Raw genomic sequence first — 21102 nt, 5'->3', positions numbered from 1 at the left:
GTAGGACTAATTTTTTTTCTCCCTAGGAAGTCATGACCTTTTTTGGGAGTTTTGTAGGGAATAAAAAATTAAAGAAGGTTCATACATTATCCATTCATAATACCCAGGTGTCTTAACTGCCTAAAGATAGATACAAGTACAGGGTTCACTCAAAACTATGAGTTGTAAACATCATACCTTTCTTAGTTAAGTATCTAGCAGCTTGATAGGGTGGTGATGGTAACGATGGAGAATCATTTTTAAAACTATATTATTTATACAGTGCCTGGTAGAAATGTAACACTTATACCATTGACAGATTCAGAGCAACACATTAAGCTACTCTATAGGGTATGGTTCCTATAAAAGAAGGCATGCAGAATGAAATAATGCATTTGCTTCCTCTTCTCTAGTTTACTCAAGATGCCAGCCTAAAAAATAAGCTCAAACTGCAAGCTTTAATTTATCCGGTTCTTCAAGCTTTAGATTTTAACACACCATCTTATCAGCAAAATGTGAATACGCCAATCCTGCCCCGCTATGTCATGGTGAAGTATTGGGTGGACTACTTCAAAGGCAACTATGACTTTGTGCAGGCAATGATCATTAACAATCACACTTCACTTGATGTGGAAGAGGCTGCTACCCTCAGGGCCCGTCTAAACTGGACATCCCTCCTGCCTGCATCCTTCACAAAGAACTACAAGCCTGTTGTACAGACCACAGGCAATGCCAGGATTGTCCAGGAGCTTCCTCAGTTGCTGGATGCCCGCTCTGCCCCACTCATTGCAGACCAGGCAGTGCTGCAGCTCCTCCCAAAGACCTACATTCTGACGTGTGAGCATGATGTCCTCAGAGACGATGGGATCATGTATGCCAAGCGTTTGGAGAGTGCCGGTGTGGAAGTGACCCTGGATCACTTTGAGGATGGCTTTCACGGATGTATGATTTTCACTAGCTGGCCCACCAATTTCTCAGTGGGAATCCGGACTAGGAATAGTTACATCAAGTGGCTGGATCAAAACCTGTAAAGGAGCAAAACTTCCAGAAGCCTCGAGACCCTCTTGACCTCCTACACCTGCTTTGGAAAGACGTGCACTTTTTAGCCGACTAATTCTTCCTCTCATCCCCCTCTACATGTGAGTTGTGGAGTCTCTATTCCATAACTGAAGTCTTTATGATAACCTAATTTTTAAAAATGAATTTGACTAACTTAAGTGCAAAACATCTGAATTTGGTTCCCAGAGTGGGCCAATCTCTCTGTTCTTGTTATTTTAGCCAACTATACTCATACCTACAGCTACAGAAAGCAGGACTAGGAACTGGAAATAACTTTGGGTCCTGCCTTCATCAAGACGTTCTTTTTAGAAGCAGTTCTTCCAGCTCTGGATGACAGACTGACCTTTAATAAGAAGAAAACAAGGACTCCTCAATTCTGCTAGCGTTAACCTTGAGTTCAGAGCAGTGTTAAATGTGCGCGCTTTCAGGTCAGTGCAGGGGACCAAGTACCCTCTGTTTTTTCGTGAATGGATGGTTTTGTTTCCTATGGGAATTTTGGCAAAGGTTTTCTAGGAAGAACAAGTTTCTTAAAGGACTTCCTTCCTCTAGAATACTATTCATTTTATGAGATCACTATCTGTAAGTCCAGTTGGATTACAGGGATACTTGAAAGTTACTTTCTACTACCATTATTAGAAAATATGAAGTCGCATGCACTGGATATCTGTATATCATTAGGTTTTTGTTGTTTTTTGGTTATGCTGTCCCCCTTCTCCGTGGGGAGATCTTTGGGAGCAAATTTATTTAGATTTAGAGTAAACTTTTCATTATAGAGCAAGTAAAAACAGACAAATGAAACAACCTAGTGTTTCACATAAAAATACTTCTGACATAAAGTACCAAGAGCAGCGTGAATATATTTGGCATAGTCGAAAAAGAAAATATATTTAATATTAGTTCAAAATTGTGAAAAATACCTTTAGAGGTCTAGTCTATTCTTGAAAACTCATTTTTTTTCACTTATATGGCGTTAAAATGGAGCTATTTTGCTACAATATAATGTATTGTTTATTTTTTTAAGTTATTTAATGTTAATATACATAGCTAGACTTAAGGTTTTTCAGAAAGATGTCCGTAATAAATATCGAAAGCAATGGTATTTTTTACAAAATTGCCTTAGGGTTTTAAAATCTTCCCTACAGTTATAACCACATGTAATTTTGTGGAAATGATATAATAGCTATTAATACTACTATAACATAGGCATAAATATTTTCATGTTTATATGCATATACAAGTTAAGATAATTAAAAACTATGACTGCACCTAGTAAAGTCATCTAAGTTCAGTAGCTTAGGCAGGACACACACTGCTCATCTCTGCTTTTTAGGGTCAGAGGAACACAACTCATGTTCTGAGTGAAGGGCGTACACTGGTACCTGGTGGTGCCTCGATCCCCCATTTCCTCCTTCCAGCCAGGTCTGGAAGTTTCAACAGCTCAAGCTTAACTTCATGTAAAGTCTTCACTGCCAGTGGGAACATCTTTGACACAAGACACTCCAATTCTGATTTGAGTTGAGGATCTCTGCCTGCCTTCCTGCCATCCTTCCTTCTTCCCCAATCCATGCTACTGTTAGGGGCTGTAGAGAGCAGCAGTAGAGCTGAGTAATGATACAGTATACCACGGACAGAAAGTAGAACCATTTCACTCCTGGGAAGAATGAGTATTTCCCACTTCCAGCAATCAAATAACAAATGAAAATTTGCATACTTATTGATGTATTGTATGAGCCAGTAGCATTTTATGTACAAAACAGAAGTCAGTGCAACAGTATGTATGTGTGCCTGTGTGTGTATAAAAATAACCATTGAAGCTAACTTGCTAATGTACTTAGGCAAGCCACTTATCATCTCTGGGCCTCGTCTTTCCTCCCTCTAAAATCAAAGAGCTGAATTATGTGATCCTTGAGGTCTCTTCCACCTGTAATACCAACTGTCTTGTCAGACTGGCAAATTATATTGGCCTCTTCTTATGTGGTGGTTTTTTGGTAGGTCGTAGTTCCTTATACACAGACACCTACATCATCGAAGGTCTTTTTTTTTTCCTAAAAAAAATGGGATTTTAGTTCTTATTCTATGGTAACTACCCTCCTCATATATTGGAAGGAACCAATATTTGGACCTTATTTTGAGGTTGTCTGTCTCAAAGAAAAAGAAAATAAAATGTATATACAGGGTTCCTTAAATTGACATTTTTCCCGAGAATTGTGAGCCAAAGCCTATAGTAATTACAGGCAACAAATGATTCCCGATCTCTAAAAGGCTCTCTCAGATGAAAAGGGAGTAAAGGAAAAAAGAGGTCAACCACTGTTTCTGATAAAGCACTTGAGTTTCATTGTTCTTTTAGTGTTTATTCTTATAAAAAATGTTTACAGTCTGCAGATTGATTTTTTTTTAGTACTGTGGCTTTGTTTTCCTATTTTATGAAAAAAATGATAATCTTTTTGTAAAATTGTCTGTGAAATATGAACATTAATATATAAAGAAAAACCTTGAAGTGCTGTATAGTGAAGTATAAATTAATGTTTTCTTGATTTGTGAAGAACTTAAGACTATTATATAATTATCTTGGTGGATCTATTTTATGCATGACCTTTTAACCTTTGACTTTGCTTATTTCCCACTACGAAGGGGAAGGTAGCTTTTATGAATGATTTTAATAGCAAATATATTTTATAAAATGAAAATCCAGTGTGGAGGTAGCAAAGCATATATCTGTTCTGAATCATGTTTGGAAATAAAATCGCTCCATCTGGGAATGTGCTTTCATTTCCCCGTCTCATTTTCTGTTTCCCATTTGAAAACAGTGTTCTCTTCTCTTCTCTCTGCATGCCAAATTGCTAGCCACAATTATCTCCAAATCTTCTACCCACTGGAGTACTCCAGCTGTCTTTCCTTTAAAGGTGGTTCAGTGGCCTCCTTGATGACATTCGTTTCATGTCTGGATACAGTATGTGTTGCCCTACTTTGGACTGGCTAGAGTATTCATAAAAGCCAGGCAGGCCCTGGGACTATTTGGGGACCTTCGAGACACATATTAGGAAAGGATGATCATAATGCCAAGAGTTTGAGCTGAATTGTTTCATCCAAAGCATCACTATCACTGAACACAGGTTCTCAAACTGACCCTGTCATTACAAATAAATCTAATGATTTCACATTTGAGTTTATTATGCCTAGTTTATGTCAATACCATAGGGATTTATAAAACTTTTTTTCAGAGTAAATTGTTTATATTCTAAATGATCCACATACAAGTGTGTAAATTTGGTTTTCCTATTCTGTTATAGTTACTTTCATCTTCCCTAACAGAACCTCTTGGTGTGTGGTTTTATTTGGCTGGATGGATCCACAAACAGCTCCAACACATCTCCTTTGGGACATTTAAATGTAAACTGTATGTATGTTTTAATATTGCTTTTCTTGTTATTTTCATTTTCTCTTTATCCCCTATGTTTTTAATTTTTTTATAACCCAGATTTTCTAATGGACCCCCTATTGAAACATCTAGAAGATACGGATATCAGTACCAGATGCCTCAAATCCCAAAGACTGAAAATGTAAATATGATTTCTAATAGGGACACATGGTAGCTCAGTGCTGTCCGTACATTTTGTGTCATCAGAGTGAGAGAGGCTGGCGACATCATTTGCACGTGTCTTCGTTTGAAAGGCTACTCTCCCAGATTTTCTCATGGCTGGCTCATTGGCATTTTCGATTAAATGCCCCTGCCTCAGAGAAGTCCACCTCAGCCAGCCAATCTGCCCAACCCTCCCACTCACCACCGCCCTCCCCATCCCCCAGCCCTCTCATCTGATTGCGACACTGATTGTTGCTGTTTTCCGTCTCACTTCTGATGATCATGTCTGTCTGTATGTGCTTGTTTTCTTTTCTCCCCGTGCTTATTTGTAAGCTCCACAAGGGCAGGAACTTTGTCTTTCTTGGCCATTCCTGTTTTCTCAGCACTTAGAACAGGGCACACAGTAGACTTTGAAAAAATGATTTTGAAGCCTCCTTCCTGAGTGTGTTGCTTCGCTGTAACTGCCATTTGCCATGTTCTTCTCTTTTTTGGGAGAGTAAGAGGGAGAGGACATGGTCTGAGTCTCGCTCTGTCACCCAGGCTGGAGTGCAGTGGCACGATCTCGGCTGACTGCAACCTCCGCCTCCCAGGTTCAAGCGATTCTCCTGCCTCAGGATCCCAAGTAGCTGGGATTACAGGCACGTGCCACTGTGCCCGGCTTATTTTTGTATTTTTAGTACAGATGGGTTTTCACCAGGTTGGCCAGGCTAGTCTCAAACTCCTGACCTCAAGTGATCCACCTGCCTCAGCCTCCCAAAGTGCTGGGATTACAGGCGTGAGCCACCACAGCTGGCCTGAGTGGTTTTTTTAAAGTTGATTTTGAATAGGCCGGGCACAGTGGCTCACGCCTGTAATTCCAGCACTTTGGGAGGCTGAGGCGGGCAAATCACGAGGTCAGGAGATTGAGACCATCCTGGCTAACGTGGTAAAACCCTGTCTCTACTAAAAATGCAAAAAATTAGCCGGGCGTGGGGGCGGGTGCCTCTAGAACCAGCTACTCCGGAGGCTGAGGCAGGAGAATGGCGTGAACCCGGGAGGCGGAGCTTGCAGTGAGCCGAGATCGTGCCACTGCACTCCAGTCTGGGTGACAGAGCGAGACTCCATCTCAAAAAAAAAAAAAAAAAAGAAAGTTGATTTTGAATAAATCCTCACCAAGAAAAATTAAACTTATAAGAATTAGGGTATTATTGCCCTTCTTTTAATTAGAAGTAAGTTATGTTAAATATAATTAAGACTAAAAAGTAAATATTTCCAAACAAAAACAACTGAAAGGAAGCCCTGTTTTTAACCACCAAATTTTAAAGCAAAAAGTGCTTTTGAATGAAGTTCTTTTGGCTTTTTCCACAACTGTAGTCTGTTTTAAATTTTTCTCAGCAGATAGTTTTTGCTATGTTGAATAAACCATTGTAAGCTGCACTAAAAGAATGACCTATCTAACATTCTATAAGTGTTCCACCGCATTTTTTTTTTTTTTTTTAAAGATATGGGGTCTCACCATGTAGCCCAGGCTGGTCTCAAACTCCTAGGCTCAAGTAATACTCCCACCTTAGCCTCTCAAAGTGCTGAGATTATAGTGTTACAGTGTTAGCCACTGTGTCTAGCCTGAAGTCAATTTTAGAGTTTGAGAAATTGTAACCAGACAAAGCAATCTACCACCTTTTTTTTTTTTTTTTTTTTTTTTTTTTAGATGGAGTCTCGCGCTGTTGCCCAGGCTGGAGTGAAGTGGCACCATCTCGGCTCACTGCAAGCTTTGCCTCCCAGGTTCACACCATTCTGTTGCCTCAGCCTCCTAAGTAGCTGGGACTACAGGCGCCCGCCACCACGCCTGGCTAATTTTTTGTATTTTTAGTAGACATGGGGTTTCACCATGTTAGCCAGGATGGTGTTGATCTCCTGACCTCATGATCCTCCCACCTCAGTCTCCCAGAGTGCTGAGATTACAGGCGTGAGCCACCATGCCTGACCAACAGCAATCTACCACTTTTAAGATGTGGTTTTCTCTTTCTTTTTTCATTTTTTTTAATAGAGAAAATGTTTTATGTTCCAGTTAAATTCATGAAATCAAGAAATAATACTTATTTTGCTTAGCTGCAGGTTAATGTTATTTTAAGTATTGTACTTTAAGATAAATGGTTTACTAAGCTGGGTAACATCTCTCCTGCTTACGTCATTTCCACCACTCTCACAGAATGAAGTTAACTTCCTTCTGGACAAAGTCAGTATTTCAATTTGTGTCCTTAATCCAATTCATTATTGTCCCACTCAAGGACTTGCTAAAGTACCTCCCTTCTCTCCTGTACCTTTAACTCTCTGTTTCTACTTACTCCCTCCTCTTAGCTCTATAAATATAGTCAAATTTGTCCTCTCAACAAAAAACTCCCCTTTGACTTTTATTTTCCTTCTGGCCCAAACACTGAATTGTCCATTGTTTTAAAAGTTGACAAATATCAACATCACAAAATTCTACTTCATGCGATTTCCATTAAAGAAAAATTTTTGTGTGTGTACACACATACCACATACACCAAAGAAGTTGTTAAAATTACACATGATGCAATAGGGGTTTTGTTATCTATTGCCAAGCAACAAATTATTATGCAACTTGCAATTTAAAACAGTCATTTGTTGTCTCAGAATTCTGGGTGGACTAAGCTTAGCTTGGCAGACTATCTGCTAAACTTGGTGTTGCCTGGGACTGCAAACTTCGGAGTCCCACTGAGCTAGAACCTCCATGATGGCTCACTACAAGGCTGGCAGTGGTGCTCACTGTTGGTTGACTGCCTTGGATCTCCTTTACATGGCTTTCCCTTCTGAATTGTAATTCTAAAAGTATGGCATCTGGATTCCAAGACAGAACATTCTCAATGTGCAAAAGCGAAAAGCTTTTTGTCTTCTAAGGTCCAGATATGGAAGTTATTCAGCATCACTTCCACCATATTCAGTTGATCAAAGCAAATTACAGGTCCAGCCCAGATTTAAGGAGAGGGGAAACAGACACTACCACACAATGGAGGGAGTGATTAAGACTTTTTTTTTTTTTTTTTTTTTTTTTGAGACAGAGTCTCACTCTGTCACCCAGGCTGGAGTGCAGTGGCACAATCTCAGCTCACTGCAACCTCTGCCTCCCGGATTCAAGCAATTCTCCTGCCTCAGCCTCCCGAGTAGCTGGGACTACAGGCATGTGCCACCATGCCCAGCTAATTTTTGTATTTTTAGTAGAGACGAGGTTTCATCATGTTGGCCAGGCTGATTTGAACTCCTGACCTTGTGATCCACCCACCTTAACCTCCCAAAGTGCTGGGATTACAGGCGTGAGCCACCGCACCCGGCCTATAGCCATCTTTAATGCACTACAATTCTTTCCAGAAGAGAATTCTACTTTGATTAGTCATTGATAAGAACAAAATTCTCTTTGTACATTTTTTATGCCTAATGATTGAGAGAATTTTTCAGATTCACTCTGACCCCAAACATTTCTAACATTGTTTTTGTTACACTCTGCTGAAATGTCTTTTGCTGGGTGCCATTGAATAAGTTCCTATTGCAATACATACACCCTCTACTTCAGCAGAGTATAGGATGGGAGCTTCCTGGAAGCTGTTCCTCTACTGGATAAGTCAGCAATAACTTAACCGAAGCAGCTGCAAGTAACAAATACATCCTAAACTCAAGCTAAATGTATCCCTAGCTCAGTTTTTCCTTAGGGGATCCCCAAAATGCCTGTAGCCACTCCAAGCCATCTAACGTGGGGAATCACAATGGAGGAGAAGTTGTGGTGGGAAGAGTCAGTGATACTAACTGGAGTTAAAAAGTATTTTTACCTATGTGTGTTTTTAAAAAGCAGTATCCTGTGTCCCTATAAAAGGGGCCTATTCAGATAAAGGGCCCTAAACTCAAGTTTGATGGTAAATATGTGCATGCACAAGATTCAGATTCACACATTCACCCTCCTTCCAGATGCCTCTCCTGAACCATACTTAGGCCCACCAGGGCAGCAAGCCTCAATCTAAATGCATTCATTACCTTCTTCCCTGCAGTACCATGGCATTATACGGTCCCTATGTCATTTAATTGTATCACCTTCTCTTCAGTTACCCAAGCTAGAATTATAAGTTTTATTTATTTCCTCCAGTCCTTCAACTTTCAATCACCAAGCCCAATCAGTTTTACTTCCTAAATATTTCCCAACACCATTCCCTATTTTTTTCCATCCCTGGACACACTGTTTTACTTGAGTCATCACTTCTTGCCCAATCAATTGCAATAACTCTCTAACTACTTTTCTTGTCTCCCTCAATTTCATGTTCCTCAAATGTATCCCCTCCACAGCAGCAAAAACGATGAATTAAAATTCACACCTGAAAACATATTTCTCAGCTTCAAGTCCTTTTGCCTGCTGGCAGGTTTCAAGCCACTTAATGTTATATGCCCAGCTATCCCTCGTGACCTAGCCCCTGCCCACCTCTGCAGCAGTAGTTCCTTACATATGGTCTGGGGACCCCTTGGGAGCCGACAAAATCTAAACTATTTTCATAATACTATGTTATTTGCCTTTGTCACTTTTTCTTTCATGAGTGCACAGTGGAGTCCTCCAGCAGCTACAGACACGTGATGTTGCAACAGATCCAAGGCAGAAGCAGGTGTGAGAATCCAGCTGTCTCTAGTTAAGCTGGACATTAAAGAGATTTGTAGGCCCAGACGTGGTGGCTCACGCCTGTAATCCCAGCACTTTGGGAGGCCGAGGTGGGTGGATGATCTGAAGTCAGGAGTACGAGACCAATCTGGCCAACATGGATAAACCTCGTCTCTACTAAAAATACAAAAATTAGCTGGGCGTAGTGATGCACACCTGTAGTCCCAGCTACTCAGGAGACTGAGGCAGGAGAATCACTTGAACTCAGGAGGCAGAGGTTGCAGTGAGCCGAGATCACACCACTGCACTCCAGCCTAGCAACAGAGCAAGACTCCATCTCAAAAAAAAAAAAAAAAAAAAAAAAAAACTTGTAAAAATGTAATACAATGCCACATTTTTCACTAATTTATATTTGAGAAATTCAGGATATCTTTCATAAAATAGAGCTTAAGATAACATGTAATTAAATACATTGATAACGACAATTCAAACTTACCAGTTTTAATCCCTTTCCCTCCCTCCCTCCCTCCCTCCCTCCCTTCCTTCCCCTCCCCGGCCCCCAGGGTCTTCTTCCCTTACCCAGGCTGGAGCATGCAGGGCCACAATCTTGGCAAACAGCCTCCACCTCCCGGGCTCCAGTTATCCCTCCACCGCAGCCTCCTAAGTAGCTGGGACTACAGGCGCATGCCACCATGCCCATCCAACAGTTTCTTAAAAGTAAACATCGGCTGGGTGCGGTGGCTCACGCCTGTAATCCCAGCACTTTGGGAGGCTGAGGCGAGCAGATCACGAGGTAGGAGATGGAGACCATCCTGACTAACACGGTGAAACCTCTCCTCTTCCAAAAATACAAAAAATTAGCCGGGCCTGGTGGCGGGCGCCTGTAGTCCCAGCTACTCGGGAGTCTGAGGCAGGAGAAGGGCGTGAACCCGGGACCCGGAACTTGCAGTGAGCCGAGATCGCGCCACTGCCCTCCAGTCTGGGCAACAGAGCCAGAGTCCATCTCAAAATAAATAAATAAATAAATAAAAATAAACAGCAATAAATGAAGCCCACATAAACAAAAGCACTTCGTGGGGGAGGGGAAGGGTCCTCAACAATGTTTAAAATTGTAAAGTCTTGAGACTGAAATGTTTGAGAGCTGCTGCTCTATAGCATCCTCTCCTGGCCGTCCCTACACATCGTGCTGTGTACAGCCAGCCAACCCGGAACTTATCACCGTGGTTCTGCTTGTGTTCCGCACACACATCATGTTCTCTTACCTAACACCCTTCCCTGTCCTTAGAGTGCCTTTCTATGTTCTTGTATTTCTTTGCCAGCCTCCTCCAGGAGCCTTTCCTAACTCCTTTCTCAGGAGGATTTAGGGGTCTCACATTGCACTCCACACATGACATGCTAATTGTCTGCAGGTAGGTCTGACTCCCTCACAAGAGTAGGACCCTTGATGTGGGGGTCACGTCAGCCTCACCTCTGTGACCCCAATGCCTGACATGGTGCCCCTTGTAAGAACTCAATAAATCTTTGATGAACAACTGACTGTATTATTCTTCTTCCTGTTAACAATTAACGCATAGTTTTCAGGCTATGTAAAATAATGCCTGATACTTTTGTATATATTTGCTTATTTATATTCTTGAGAGAAAATATCTGGGGCTTTTTTTCCTGCATATGTTTTCTTTCTACTAATGTACTGAAAATCTCATTTGGTTAAAGAATGAAATTCCAAAGCCCACAATACAATAGATGTTTAAAAACTTAAAGCCATTGCCAGTAGAGGGCGCCTTGAAAGTCAATGGCATTCGCCATCCCACATACGCTGCAGTTTGTGTTTTGTGTTTTGTCTGGATTCTTTTTCTTTTCTTTTCTTTCTCCCTCTCTCTTTTTTTTTTTACAAAAAAGAAAAGATTTATCAATAGCTTTCTTGTACTTTTTGTAAAAGCTCAATAAAAGTCATAGTTCATCACAGGATTAAGTTGGGTTGTTTTTTATAAAATAGAATTTAAAATTCTCATAACTACCTGATTAAAAAAATAACTGAGTTCTCAAAACTAACAAAACAGGACTTGCATTAATCCTTTGTTGAAATATGACTCACCTCTCTGCTTCCCAAAGTGTTTTTTTTTTTTAAACATGCTTTTATTCAAGGTAGATATTTGCCATCCCTTTGCAGAAAGGCTAACAGAACAATGGTGTTCTGCATTTTTGAAGGACCATTTAGTATAGCAGGAAATGTATGACCTTTATCTTTTCGTTCTGTTTGCCGGCAAACCCCAGGCACCCAGCACTGCATTATAGAAAAACTGCCTTTGAAAACAACAAATAAGGCAGGGAGGGGTGGCCTTCAAAAGCTGGGGCACAGGTTCCAGCAAACAACATCCAGCCGTGATGTTTGTGGAACTGCCATATTTTTAAAAACACACATAAAATGATTAAGAAGGACAACCTCACCATTCATTTCATGTAGAAGAGAGGAAATGTCATGAACTAAAATTTGGGAAACTATAATTCCAGTTCCAGCTCTGCCCGTAAATATCTCGGTACATTTAAGTTTTTGTTGGTGCTTTGTGTTCCCCATTTTAAAAGTCATTTTATCTAAACCTCTTTCTTACTCCCCCTAAATACTTGAAACAGCTTATAATTAAACAAAAAATATAATGAAATTGTGACACAGAAATAGTAGCTCTGTATTAGTGCGCTTTCACACTGCGATAAAGAATACCTGAGACTGGGTAATTTATGAACAAAAGAGGATTAATTGACTCACAGTTCTGCGTGACTGGGGAGGACTCAGGAAACTTACAATCATGGCAGAAAGTGAAGGGGAAACAAGGCACATCCTACATGGTGTCAGGAGGGAGAGAAGAGCACGAAAGGGGAAGAGTCTCACACTTATCAAACAACCAGATCTTGTGGGAGAAATCCCTTACGATCATGAGAACAGCATGGGGGAACCACCCCCATGATCCAATCACCTCCCACCGGGTCCCTCCCTCAACACCTGGGGATTACAATTTGGATTACAATTAAAAATGAGATTTGGGTGGGGACACAGAGCCAAACCATATCAGGCTCATAGCCAAAGACAAGAACAAAAATATGCTAACTAGAAAAATCAGTTTCTGTGGTTGAACTTCCAGTTTGACCCTGAGGACCCTGGCAGTCAAGGCAGAAAGTATAAAATATAGTCAGTGACTCAGTCTTTATTTTAGACAGGAAGAACTCTTCCAATTTCTCAGAGTTAATCATCTTCTTTTTTTTTTTTTTTTTTTTTTTTTGAGACAGAGCCTCACTCTGTCGTGCAGGCTGGAATGCAGTGACGTGATCTCGGCTCACTGCAACCTCTGCCTCACAGGTTCAAGCGTTTCTCCTGCCTCAGCCTCCTGAGTAGCTGGAATTATAGGCATGCGACACCATGTCTGGCTAATTTTTATATTTTAAGTAGAGACGAGGTTTCACCACATGTTGGTCAGACTGGTCTCGAACTCCTGACCTCAGGTGATCCACCCGCCTTGGCCTCCCAAAGTGCTGGGATTACAGGCATAAGCCACCGTGCCTGGCCATTGATCATCTTTCCTTAGCACTAAATTCTAAAAGAAAATCCTGACATGTGACCTACTGAATAATGTCCTCTATTATTTTAAAGCAATACAGCAGGAACTTTCATGTAACTACTTATTTAATGAACTTCAATGAGAACTGTGGATGTGACTTTAAACATCAGTGTAACCATATATCGAATCAATGAAAGTAATAGTGTTTGTCCTACTACTTGTCTCTAAGGACTATTAAAAATAAAGCCATAGAAAGGCAATTTAAAAAGGTTTGAGTTAAGGCAAACTCAAATGTTAGATATTATCATATATATCCCTAGATGTGTATTGATGATAAGATAATCTGCTTTCTGATTTTCTTTTATTGGGGCTAAGGGAAAAAAAGAAAATGTTAGAGGTGCGTATGAAAATTATTAAAGATTGACTGGGCATGCTGGCTCATGCCTGTAATCCCAGCACTTTGGGAGGTCGAGGCAGGTGGATCACCTGACTTTGGGAGTTCAAGACCAGCCTGACCAACATGAAGAAACCCTGTTTCTACTAAAAATACAAAATTAGCCAGGCGTGGTGGCACATGCCTGTAGTCCCAGCTACTCAGGAGGCTGAGGCAGGAGAATCGCTTGAGCCTGGGAGGCAGAGGTTGTGGTGAGCCTAGATCACGTCATTGCACTCCACCCTGGGCAACAAGAGCAAAACTCCATGTCAAAAAAAAAAAAAAAATCAAGAAAGTTATTAAAAGTTATACAGAAAGTTGTTAATTTGTTACCTCTGAGGACTGGGAACAGAGATCCTAAGGGAAGACAAACTTTTTCCCCCAGTTTGCTACCCTCTGAAACATTTGAATTTTTTATTAAAAAATTTTTTAGAGACAGTGTCTGGCTATGTTCCCCAGGCTGGAGCACAGTCATGATTCATCGGCATGATCATTGTGCACTACAGCTTCAAACCTGTGGCCTTGAGTGAACCTCCCACCTCAGCCTCCCCAGTAGCTGGCCAAGTGTGCACGCCTGTTACCTGGCTTTGAATTTTTCATGACGATTCATTATTTCTTATTTTGAAAAGGGAAAGAAAAGTTGGTTTACCCATAACTAATACTCTGTACAAAATCTACAAAAGGACTCAAAATATCCATTTTAGTTTTCTTTTAGTCATGATTTAGTTCATCACTTGGCAAGCTATCTCTTGCAAAAAACACTTACTCAAGATAGCTTAAGTAGAGAGAGGTTTATCTTAGGGATACAACCAAAAATCTCCTGGACATCCAAGATCACAAAATAGAGGAAAGCTTTCCCCTCAGAGGGCTTGATACAGAAAATTCAAGAACCCAGGCTATTTCCTCTTTCTCTCCATGTATCGAAAATGTATAAAAACAAACCAATCATGGATGGGGTATGCAACCTACTACTGACTTATCATGTCTGTTTCTTAAGCCAGTGTTTGTTGTTGTTGTTTGTTTGTTTTGTTTGTTTGTTTTGAAACAGGGTATGGTTCTGTCATCAAAACTGGAGTGCAGTGGTGCAATCATGGCTCACTGCAGCCTCAACCTCCTGGACCCAAGCAATCTTCCCACCTCAGCCTCCCAAGTAACTAGGACTACAGCCTTCCCCCCCAGTCCAGCTAATATTTTTATTTTGTAGAGACAACGTCTCACCATGCTGCCCAGACTTAGTGTTTCTCAAAGGTTAACTGGCATATGAATTACTTGGGGACCTTGTTAGATTGCAGATTCTAATTCAGTAGGTCTAGATGGCCAGAGAGTCTAATTTTCTAATAAACTCCCAGGGATTCCCCTAATGCTGCTGGTCAGCTGACCATACTTTGAATAGCAAGGCCTTACTGCATTTTTTTTTTTTTTTTTTGAGAGGGAATCTGATTGGTTGCTAGCCAGCCAATAAATTGGTTGGGTGCAATCATCCGGGGCTTGGGGTACTGCTCATATGCCCAATTAGTGGGAGATATGGTTGGTAGTAGTCTCAGAATGAGAGACATGAGTGGGCAGGCAGCTCAAAATAGATCAAACATTATACCCTTATCTGCATCCAAAGTTGCCACAAACATGATCCAGCTATGAAGAACAGAAAACCCTCTTTCCCTGTTCCAAACCTGCAACAACTCTGAGGAAAGTGGGGCGCTGCCTTCAGACCGATTACAGGTTGTTGCAGGTTTGGAACGGGAAGAGAGGGTTTTCTGTTGTAAGCAACTGGATCTTCCCCTAGGACCTCTGTTCCCAATCCTCAGTGGTAACCAGTTAACCCTTTAGATGATGTGCATTCTTCCTTCTGGCTTGTTGTAATCTATTTCAGGTGTCTCGAGCTGATGGAGTAAGCAGAGTGTATTAGTTTGTTTTCACACAGCTGATAAAGACATAGAGGAAACTGGGTAATTTATACAGAAAAAAGAAGTTTAAAGGACTCACAGTTCCACGTGACTGGAGAGGCCTCGCAATCATGGCAGAAGGTGAAAGGCACATCTTATATGGTGGCAGACATGAGAAAATGGTGAGAGCCAAGTGAAAGGGGAAACCCCTTATAAAAATATCAGATCTCGTGAAATTTATTCACTACCACTAGAATGTTTTGGGGGAAACAACCCCCATAATTCAATTATCTCCCACAAGATCCCTCCCAAAACATGTGAGAATTATGGGAACTAGAATTCAAGATGAGATTTGGGTGGGGACACAGCCAAACCATATCACAGAGGTTCTCACAGGTAAGATGCTGCCCCAGAGATTCTGACTCAGTGAGTCCAGTTTAGGGCCTGAGCACTGGGATTCTGAACAAGTTCCAAGGGTCATTCTGATGTATTGATATACCCCAGTTTGAGACTCACTGGACTGAATTTTTAAAAAATATTGCTTTGCATTGGGGTGGAGTTTTAGGGGGTAGTGGATGGGGTTCCTCACATAGAAATGCATATGTAATCATGTTACATCAGTGGTTTTTCAAATCCTCTGGAGGGCTTCTTAAAACACAGATTGTTAGCCCTACCCCAAAAGTTTCTGATTCAGTAGGTCTGGGGTGGGACTCAATGATTTACATTTTAACAAGGACCCAAGTGATATTGCTGACCCATGCTGCTGTATTCTGAGAGCCCCTGTGTTATGTGAAGCTGCTACTGATGATCACCTGCTTCATAAACAGGATTGGTGGAAATAATGTATGTAAACATTTATAAAATGGTTTAGAGCTATAAAAAATGTCACACAGTACTTGGTGAATTACTCAGAAAAAATGAGTAGAAAATGATTTCTATTATGGCTTTTTGATATTTTTCTTTCTTTTTTTCTTTTTTTGAGTCAGGTTCTCACTCTGTCGCACAGGCTGGAGTACAGTGGTGCCATCTCAGCTTACTGCAACCTCCACCTCCTGAGTTCAAGTGATTCTCCCACCTCAGCTTCCTGGGTAGCTGGGACTACAGGTGCATGTCACCCCGCCTGGCTAGTTTTTGTATTTTTTGGTAGAGAGGAGTTTCACCATGTTGGCCAGGTTTCTCTCAAACTGCTGCCCTCAAGTGATCCACCTGCCTTGGCCTCCCAAAGTGCTGGGATTACAGGTATGACCCACCACGCCTGGCCTAATTTTTTAAGGATCTAAGATAGAAAGGCCCACCTGAGGTGCATTGTATTCTCCCTGCACACGAGGTGCATAAGTCAAGTCCAGATGGGAAAGTGATGGCAAACTCAAAGAGGAGCATTTAATAAAGGGACTGTGTGCAGAGATGTGGGCACAATTAAGGAAACCAACAAGAGGCAGTACGATGCTCTGTGACTAGTAGTAACAGGCAGCTGTTACCTCATCGAGGCCTGGTAAGACAAAGAAGGGAATTATTCACCACTCTAAGAGAGGAGGGTAGCTATGTGAGGAAAGCCTGGAGGCAGCTGTATGAACCAACAGAGAAAGAGGCATGAAAACAGATTCTCCAAACTTCATTCTCCGATATGGTTTTGTTATGTTTCCCTACCACATCTCAGGTTGAATTATAATCCCCAGTGTTGGAGGTAGGGCCTGGTAGAAGATGACTGGATCATGGGTTTGGATTTCTCATGAATGATTTAGCACCATCCCCTTGATTTTATTCTCGTGATAATGGGTGAGTTCTTGTGAGATCTGGTTGTTTAAAAATGGGTAGCACCAGCTGGGCATGGTGGCTCATGCCTGTAATTCCAGCACTTTGGGAGGCTGAGGCAGCCGGATCATCTGAGGTCGGAAGTTCGAGACTCACCTGACCAACATGCTGAAACCTCATCTCTACCCGAAATGCAAAAATTAGCCAGGCATGCTGGTAGGTGCTTGTAATCCCAGCTACTCAGGAGGCTGAGGCAGGAGAATTGCTTGAACCCAGGAGGCAGAGGTTGCAATGAGCCGAGATCACACCACTGCACTCCAGCCCGGGGAACAGAGCGAGACTGTGTCAAAAAAAAAAAAAAAAAAAAAAAAATGTGTGTAGCACCTCCCCGAACATACTCCTACTCCTGCCATGTGGCATGCTCTCTGCCTCTTGGCCTTCTGCTGAGATTGTAAGTTTCCAGAGACCTCCCCAGACACAAATGCCACTATGCTTTCTATACAGCCTGCAGAACCTTGAGCCAGTAAAACTCCTTTTCTTATAAATTACTCTGTCTCAGGTATTTCTTTATAGCAATGCAAGAATGGTGTAATACATTCTCTTTCTGACTTCATTCTTTTGCCATTGCCTCCATGTTCTAAACAGAAACTAGGGTAACTTGTTCATGCAGGTCATATCGGTCAGATTCTGGGCCCACAGCAGGGCAGAGTACTGCGGGGTGCATCTGGAAGGGCAAATAGAAGATAGCCAGCCTGCAGGGCCTGTCGGCTGAACCCCACATCTCATGCTCTGTCCCCTACGGTTCACCAGCACAGATAATGAGATGGTGCCAATTGTAATGCCAAAAAACACAATCCCAGATGCCACCATCCCAAATGTCAAAATCCCCAAATCCCCAATTTCTAACTGAATCCCCAAACCATAGTGACAGATTTGAAATTAGGTGCAATCAAGGCCTCTAAAAGTGAATTTCAGAGTGTCACCAATGAAGTATGCTTTTACCATTCAGCCCAATGCGTTTGGCAGAAAATTCAGATGAGTGGATTGACCACATGATACGGCAATGACAAAAACATCGATTTAAAAACACATTATTTATCTGCATCAGCATTCCTTCCAGCTGATGAAACTCCAGTAGCTCTTAATGAATTAATGCCACATTTGCTCGAAGAAGTCAGCAAAGTTACGGACTGGTTCACAAATAATTCTGTGCACTGTAGGCTAAGAAAACACTTATGTAATAGTGCTGCTGTTCATTCTCCAGTACTGTTTACAGCAAATTTGTGGTCTGTGTATGAGTGCATGTGGAATGAATTGCTGTGCCTCTAAAACAACATAGAAGCATGGCACAGAAGATGGAAAATTTAATAGGGAATGCCCATATCAGTGCATATGAAATCATAAAATAATTTTAAAAAGAGCAACACCAGGTGGAAAATGAATGTGAATGTATTCTCCAGGAAGAGTCATGCCCTAAAAAAGAAAGCAGCTGTTCATCACAATGCAAGACTTCAAAATAAATGAAGGGACTGTACAAATATTATGGGAAATGCATCTTATGAAAAAAACTACACATGGATTTCAATTTTTTTGCACCAAAATTAACTCATACTAACTTGTTATAACATGTCTAAACAGGATCTAGTTTGAGGCACTAAGAAGGAATAAGATATCAGTTGGAAAAGAGGCCCTGTCAGAGCAACATGAATTCTGCTAAAATTGAAGCAAGAACAAATATCAAATTTCTGTTAATGTTTGGGTGGAAGAATTGTGAGATCACTGATATTTCATGGAAATTTTATGGGGACAATGCCCCCAAAGAAATTAGTAGTTTACAGTGTTGAATATGAAGCCCACAGTTGCAGACCATCCACATCAGTTTGTAAAGAAAAAATCTTGTGTGTGCCCCAGTGGAAGAGGACTGACTATTTTAACAGCAGGAACAATAGCTGACCCCAAAGACATCTTGATTAGTTTAGTTTACACAACAATGACTGAAAAATTAAAGTTGAGCAAACTTTCCATTCAATGGGTACCAAAACCATTGTGATGGCAGCAGCGGGCCGTCCCGCAGCAGCTGCCATCAGTTGACTGCAGTGAGGAGGCTTGGGCAGTGGCCGCAGGAGCAGCAGTGGTGGTGGTGGGATGCCTGGCCCTGCATTGCCACTCTTGCCTGTCACCACTGTGGGGAGGGTGCAGGGAGGAGGCAGACAATCCCTGGAGTCTGCCCCTGGGAGTCCCCCAGGAGCCCGCCGCCCTAGGGGCCACCATGATGGGGCTGGCTGAGCCACCTGCCAGTGGGAGAACAGCATGATTGGGCATGGCAGTGGCTCCCAGGAAGTCTCCAAGGAGTTGTGCCCCACCACTGCCCCTCTTGCCCATGCTGCTCACATTGAGGCCTGCTGCTGCTGCCAGGGCCGGGGATGCCATGGTCCTCCCGTGAGCTATGTAGTCCTTCCTGGAGCCAGGGCACAGCCACAGCAGTTCGGCCACACCCCTACCCCACCTCAAGCTGGTGTCAGCGCCTGCATCACAACCTGCCCCTCAGGCAGGACCACCGGGGACCACGGTGCCCTGCAGCTGCTAAGTATAGGTGCAGAGCAGGAGGTCAGAACGAGTGGCCAGAGAGGGACCCAGTGAGGATCTGGACCCCTTGCCCCAGGCTGTGAGAGCTGACACCCATGCTGGTACCTGGAGCTGCCTGCTCCATGGCAGCAACAGCATGTCTGACTGTGCAGTGGCCAGACCCCACACCCACTCACACACCCCTCACCATTCCACACCAGACTTGCAGTCTCCTTGGAGGGGTGAGGTCCAGGCTGGTAGCGTGAGCTGAATGCAACTTGCCAGGCCGAGTGGGTGGAACGAGCCCAGCAGGCCCGAACAAAACTTGGGCAAAGGTGCCATCAGCCACAGACGTTTCTGGCCAGAAAAGCAACATCTGCATCAGCTGCAAACCAGAGCAGAGCTTTCCATGGAAATTTTTTAAAAGTGAGATCGAGATTCTGAAGTATTTCTTCAAAGCATTGTAATAGGAGACGAACTGTGGCTTTACCAGTGTGATCCTGAGGACAAAGCAGAATCATGGTAATGGCCACCAAGAGGTGAAAGTGCTGCAGTCAAAGCACAAGCAGACTGATCAAGGGCCAAGGTCATGGCAAGAGTCTTTGGGATGTGCTGGGCATTCTGCTTGTTGACTTTCTGGAGGGCCAAAAAATGGTAACATCTGCTTATTATGAAAATGTTTTGAGAAAGTTAGCTAAAGCTTTAGTAGAAAAATATCCAGGAAAGTTTCAACAGAAAGTCCTTCTCCACCACAACAATACCCCTGCTTATTCAGAGGAATAACTATCATTAAATAAGGGCAATTTTGTGAGAGTTTAAATGGGAAATCATTAGGCATCCACCTTAGAGTTCTGACTTGGTTCCTTCTGACTTCTTTTATTTCCTAACTTTAAAAAATCTGTAAAGGGCAGTCATTTTTCTTCAATTAATAATGTAAAAATGGTGACGGTGACATGGTTAAATTATCAGTACCCTCAGTTCTTTAGGGATGAGCTAAATGGTGGGTATTATTGGTTACACAAATGCCTTGACCTTGATGTAGCTTATGTTGAGAAATAAAGTTTACCTTTTGTTTTTATCTTTAAATTCCATTTTTCTATGAACTTTTTGAAGTCTCTTCATAGTAAATGATTTTAAACCCTCCTGGGTTTAAGCAATTCTCCTGCTTCTGCCTCTGTAGTAGCTGGGATTATAGGTGTGCACCACCACACCCAGCTAATGTGTGTGTGTGTGTGTGTGTGTGCGCGCGCACACGCGTATTTTTTTAGAGACAGGGTTTCATCATGTTTGCCTGACTGGTCTCAAACTCCTGACCTCGTGATCCACCTGCCTCACCTCCCAAAGTGCTGTGATTACAGGCATGAGCCATCGCGCCTGGCCCCATTAATTGATTTTTAAATGTGGAACCAATATTTCACACCTGGGATAAATCTCACTTGGTTGTAATATATAATTCTTTTTTTTTTTTTTTTTTGAGACAGAGTCTTGCTCTGTTGCCCAGGCTGGAGCGCAGTGGCATGATCTCAGCTCACTGCAAGCTCTGCCTCCTGGGTTCATGCCATTCTCCTGCCTCAGCCTTCTGAGTAGCTGGGACTACAGGTGCCCGCCACCATGCCCAGCTATTTTTTTTGTATTTTTAGTAGAGATAGGGTTTCACCATGTTAGCC

At 42.2% G+C, this 21102-nt stretch overlaps 1 protein-coding gene across 1 annotated transcript in view; it reads left to right on the top strand.

The window, feature by feature from the left end:
- NCEH1 (neutral cholesterol ester hydrolase 1) overlaps positions 1-3797 on the top strand; it is a 98414-nt gene extending 94617 nt beyond the window's left edge. Inside the window, exon 5 of the mRNA XM_050780067.1 lies at positions 393-3797. Within this exon, the coding sequence (XP_050636024.1) occupies positions 393-1010 (618 nt within the window). The 3' untranslated portion in view covers positions 1011-3797. The remainder of the gene's footprint in view (positions 1-392) is intronic.
- The last annotated feature ends 17305 nt before the right edge of the window (positions 3798-21102 follow it).

Source organism: Macaca thibetana, chromosome 2 (assembly GCF_024542745.1).
Source record: "Macaca thibetana thibetana isolate TM-01 chromosome 2, ASM2454274v1, whole genome shotgun sequence".
NCBI lineage: Eukaryota > Metazoa > Chordata > Mammalia > Primates > Cercopithecidae > Macaca > Macaca thibetana.
Note: the sequence above shows the minus strand (reverse complement) of the source record. Positions and strands in the feature narration are given on the sequence as shown.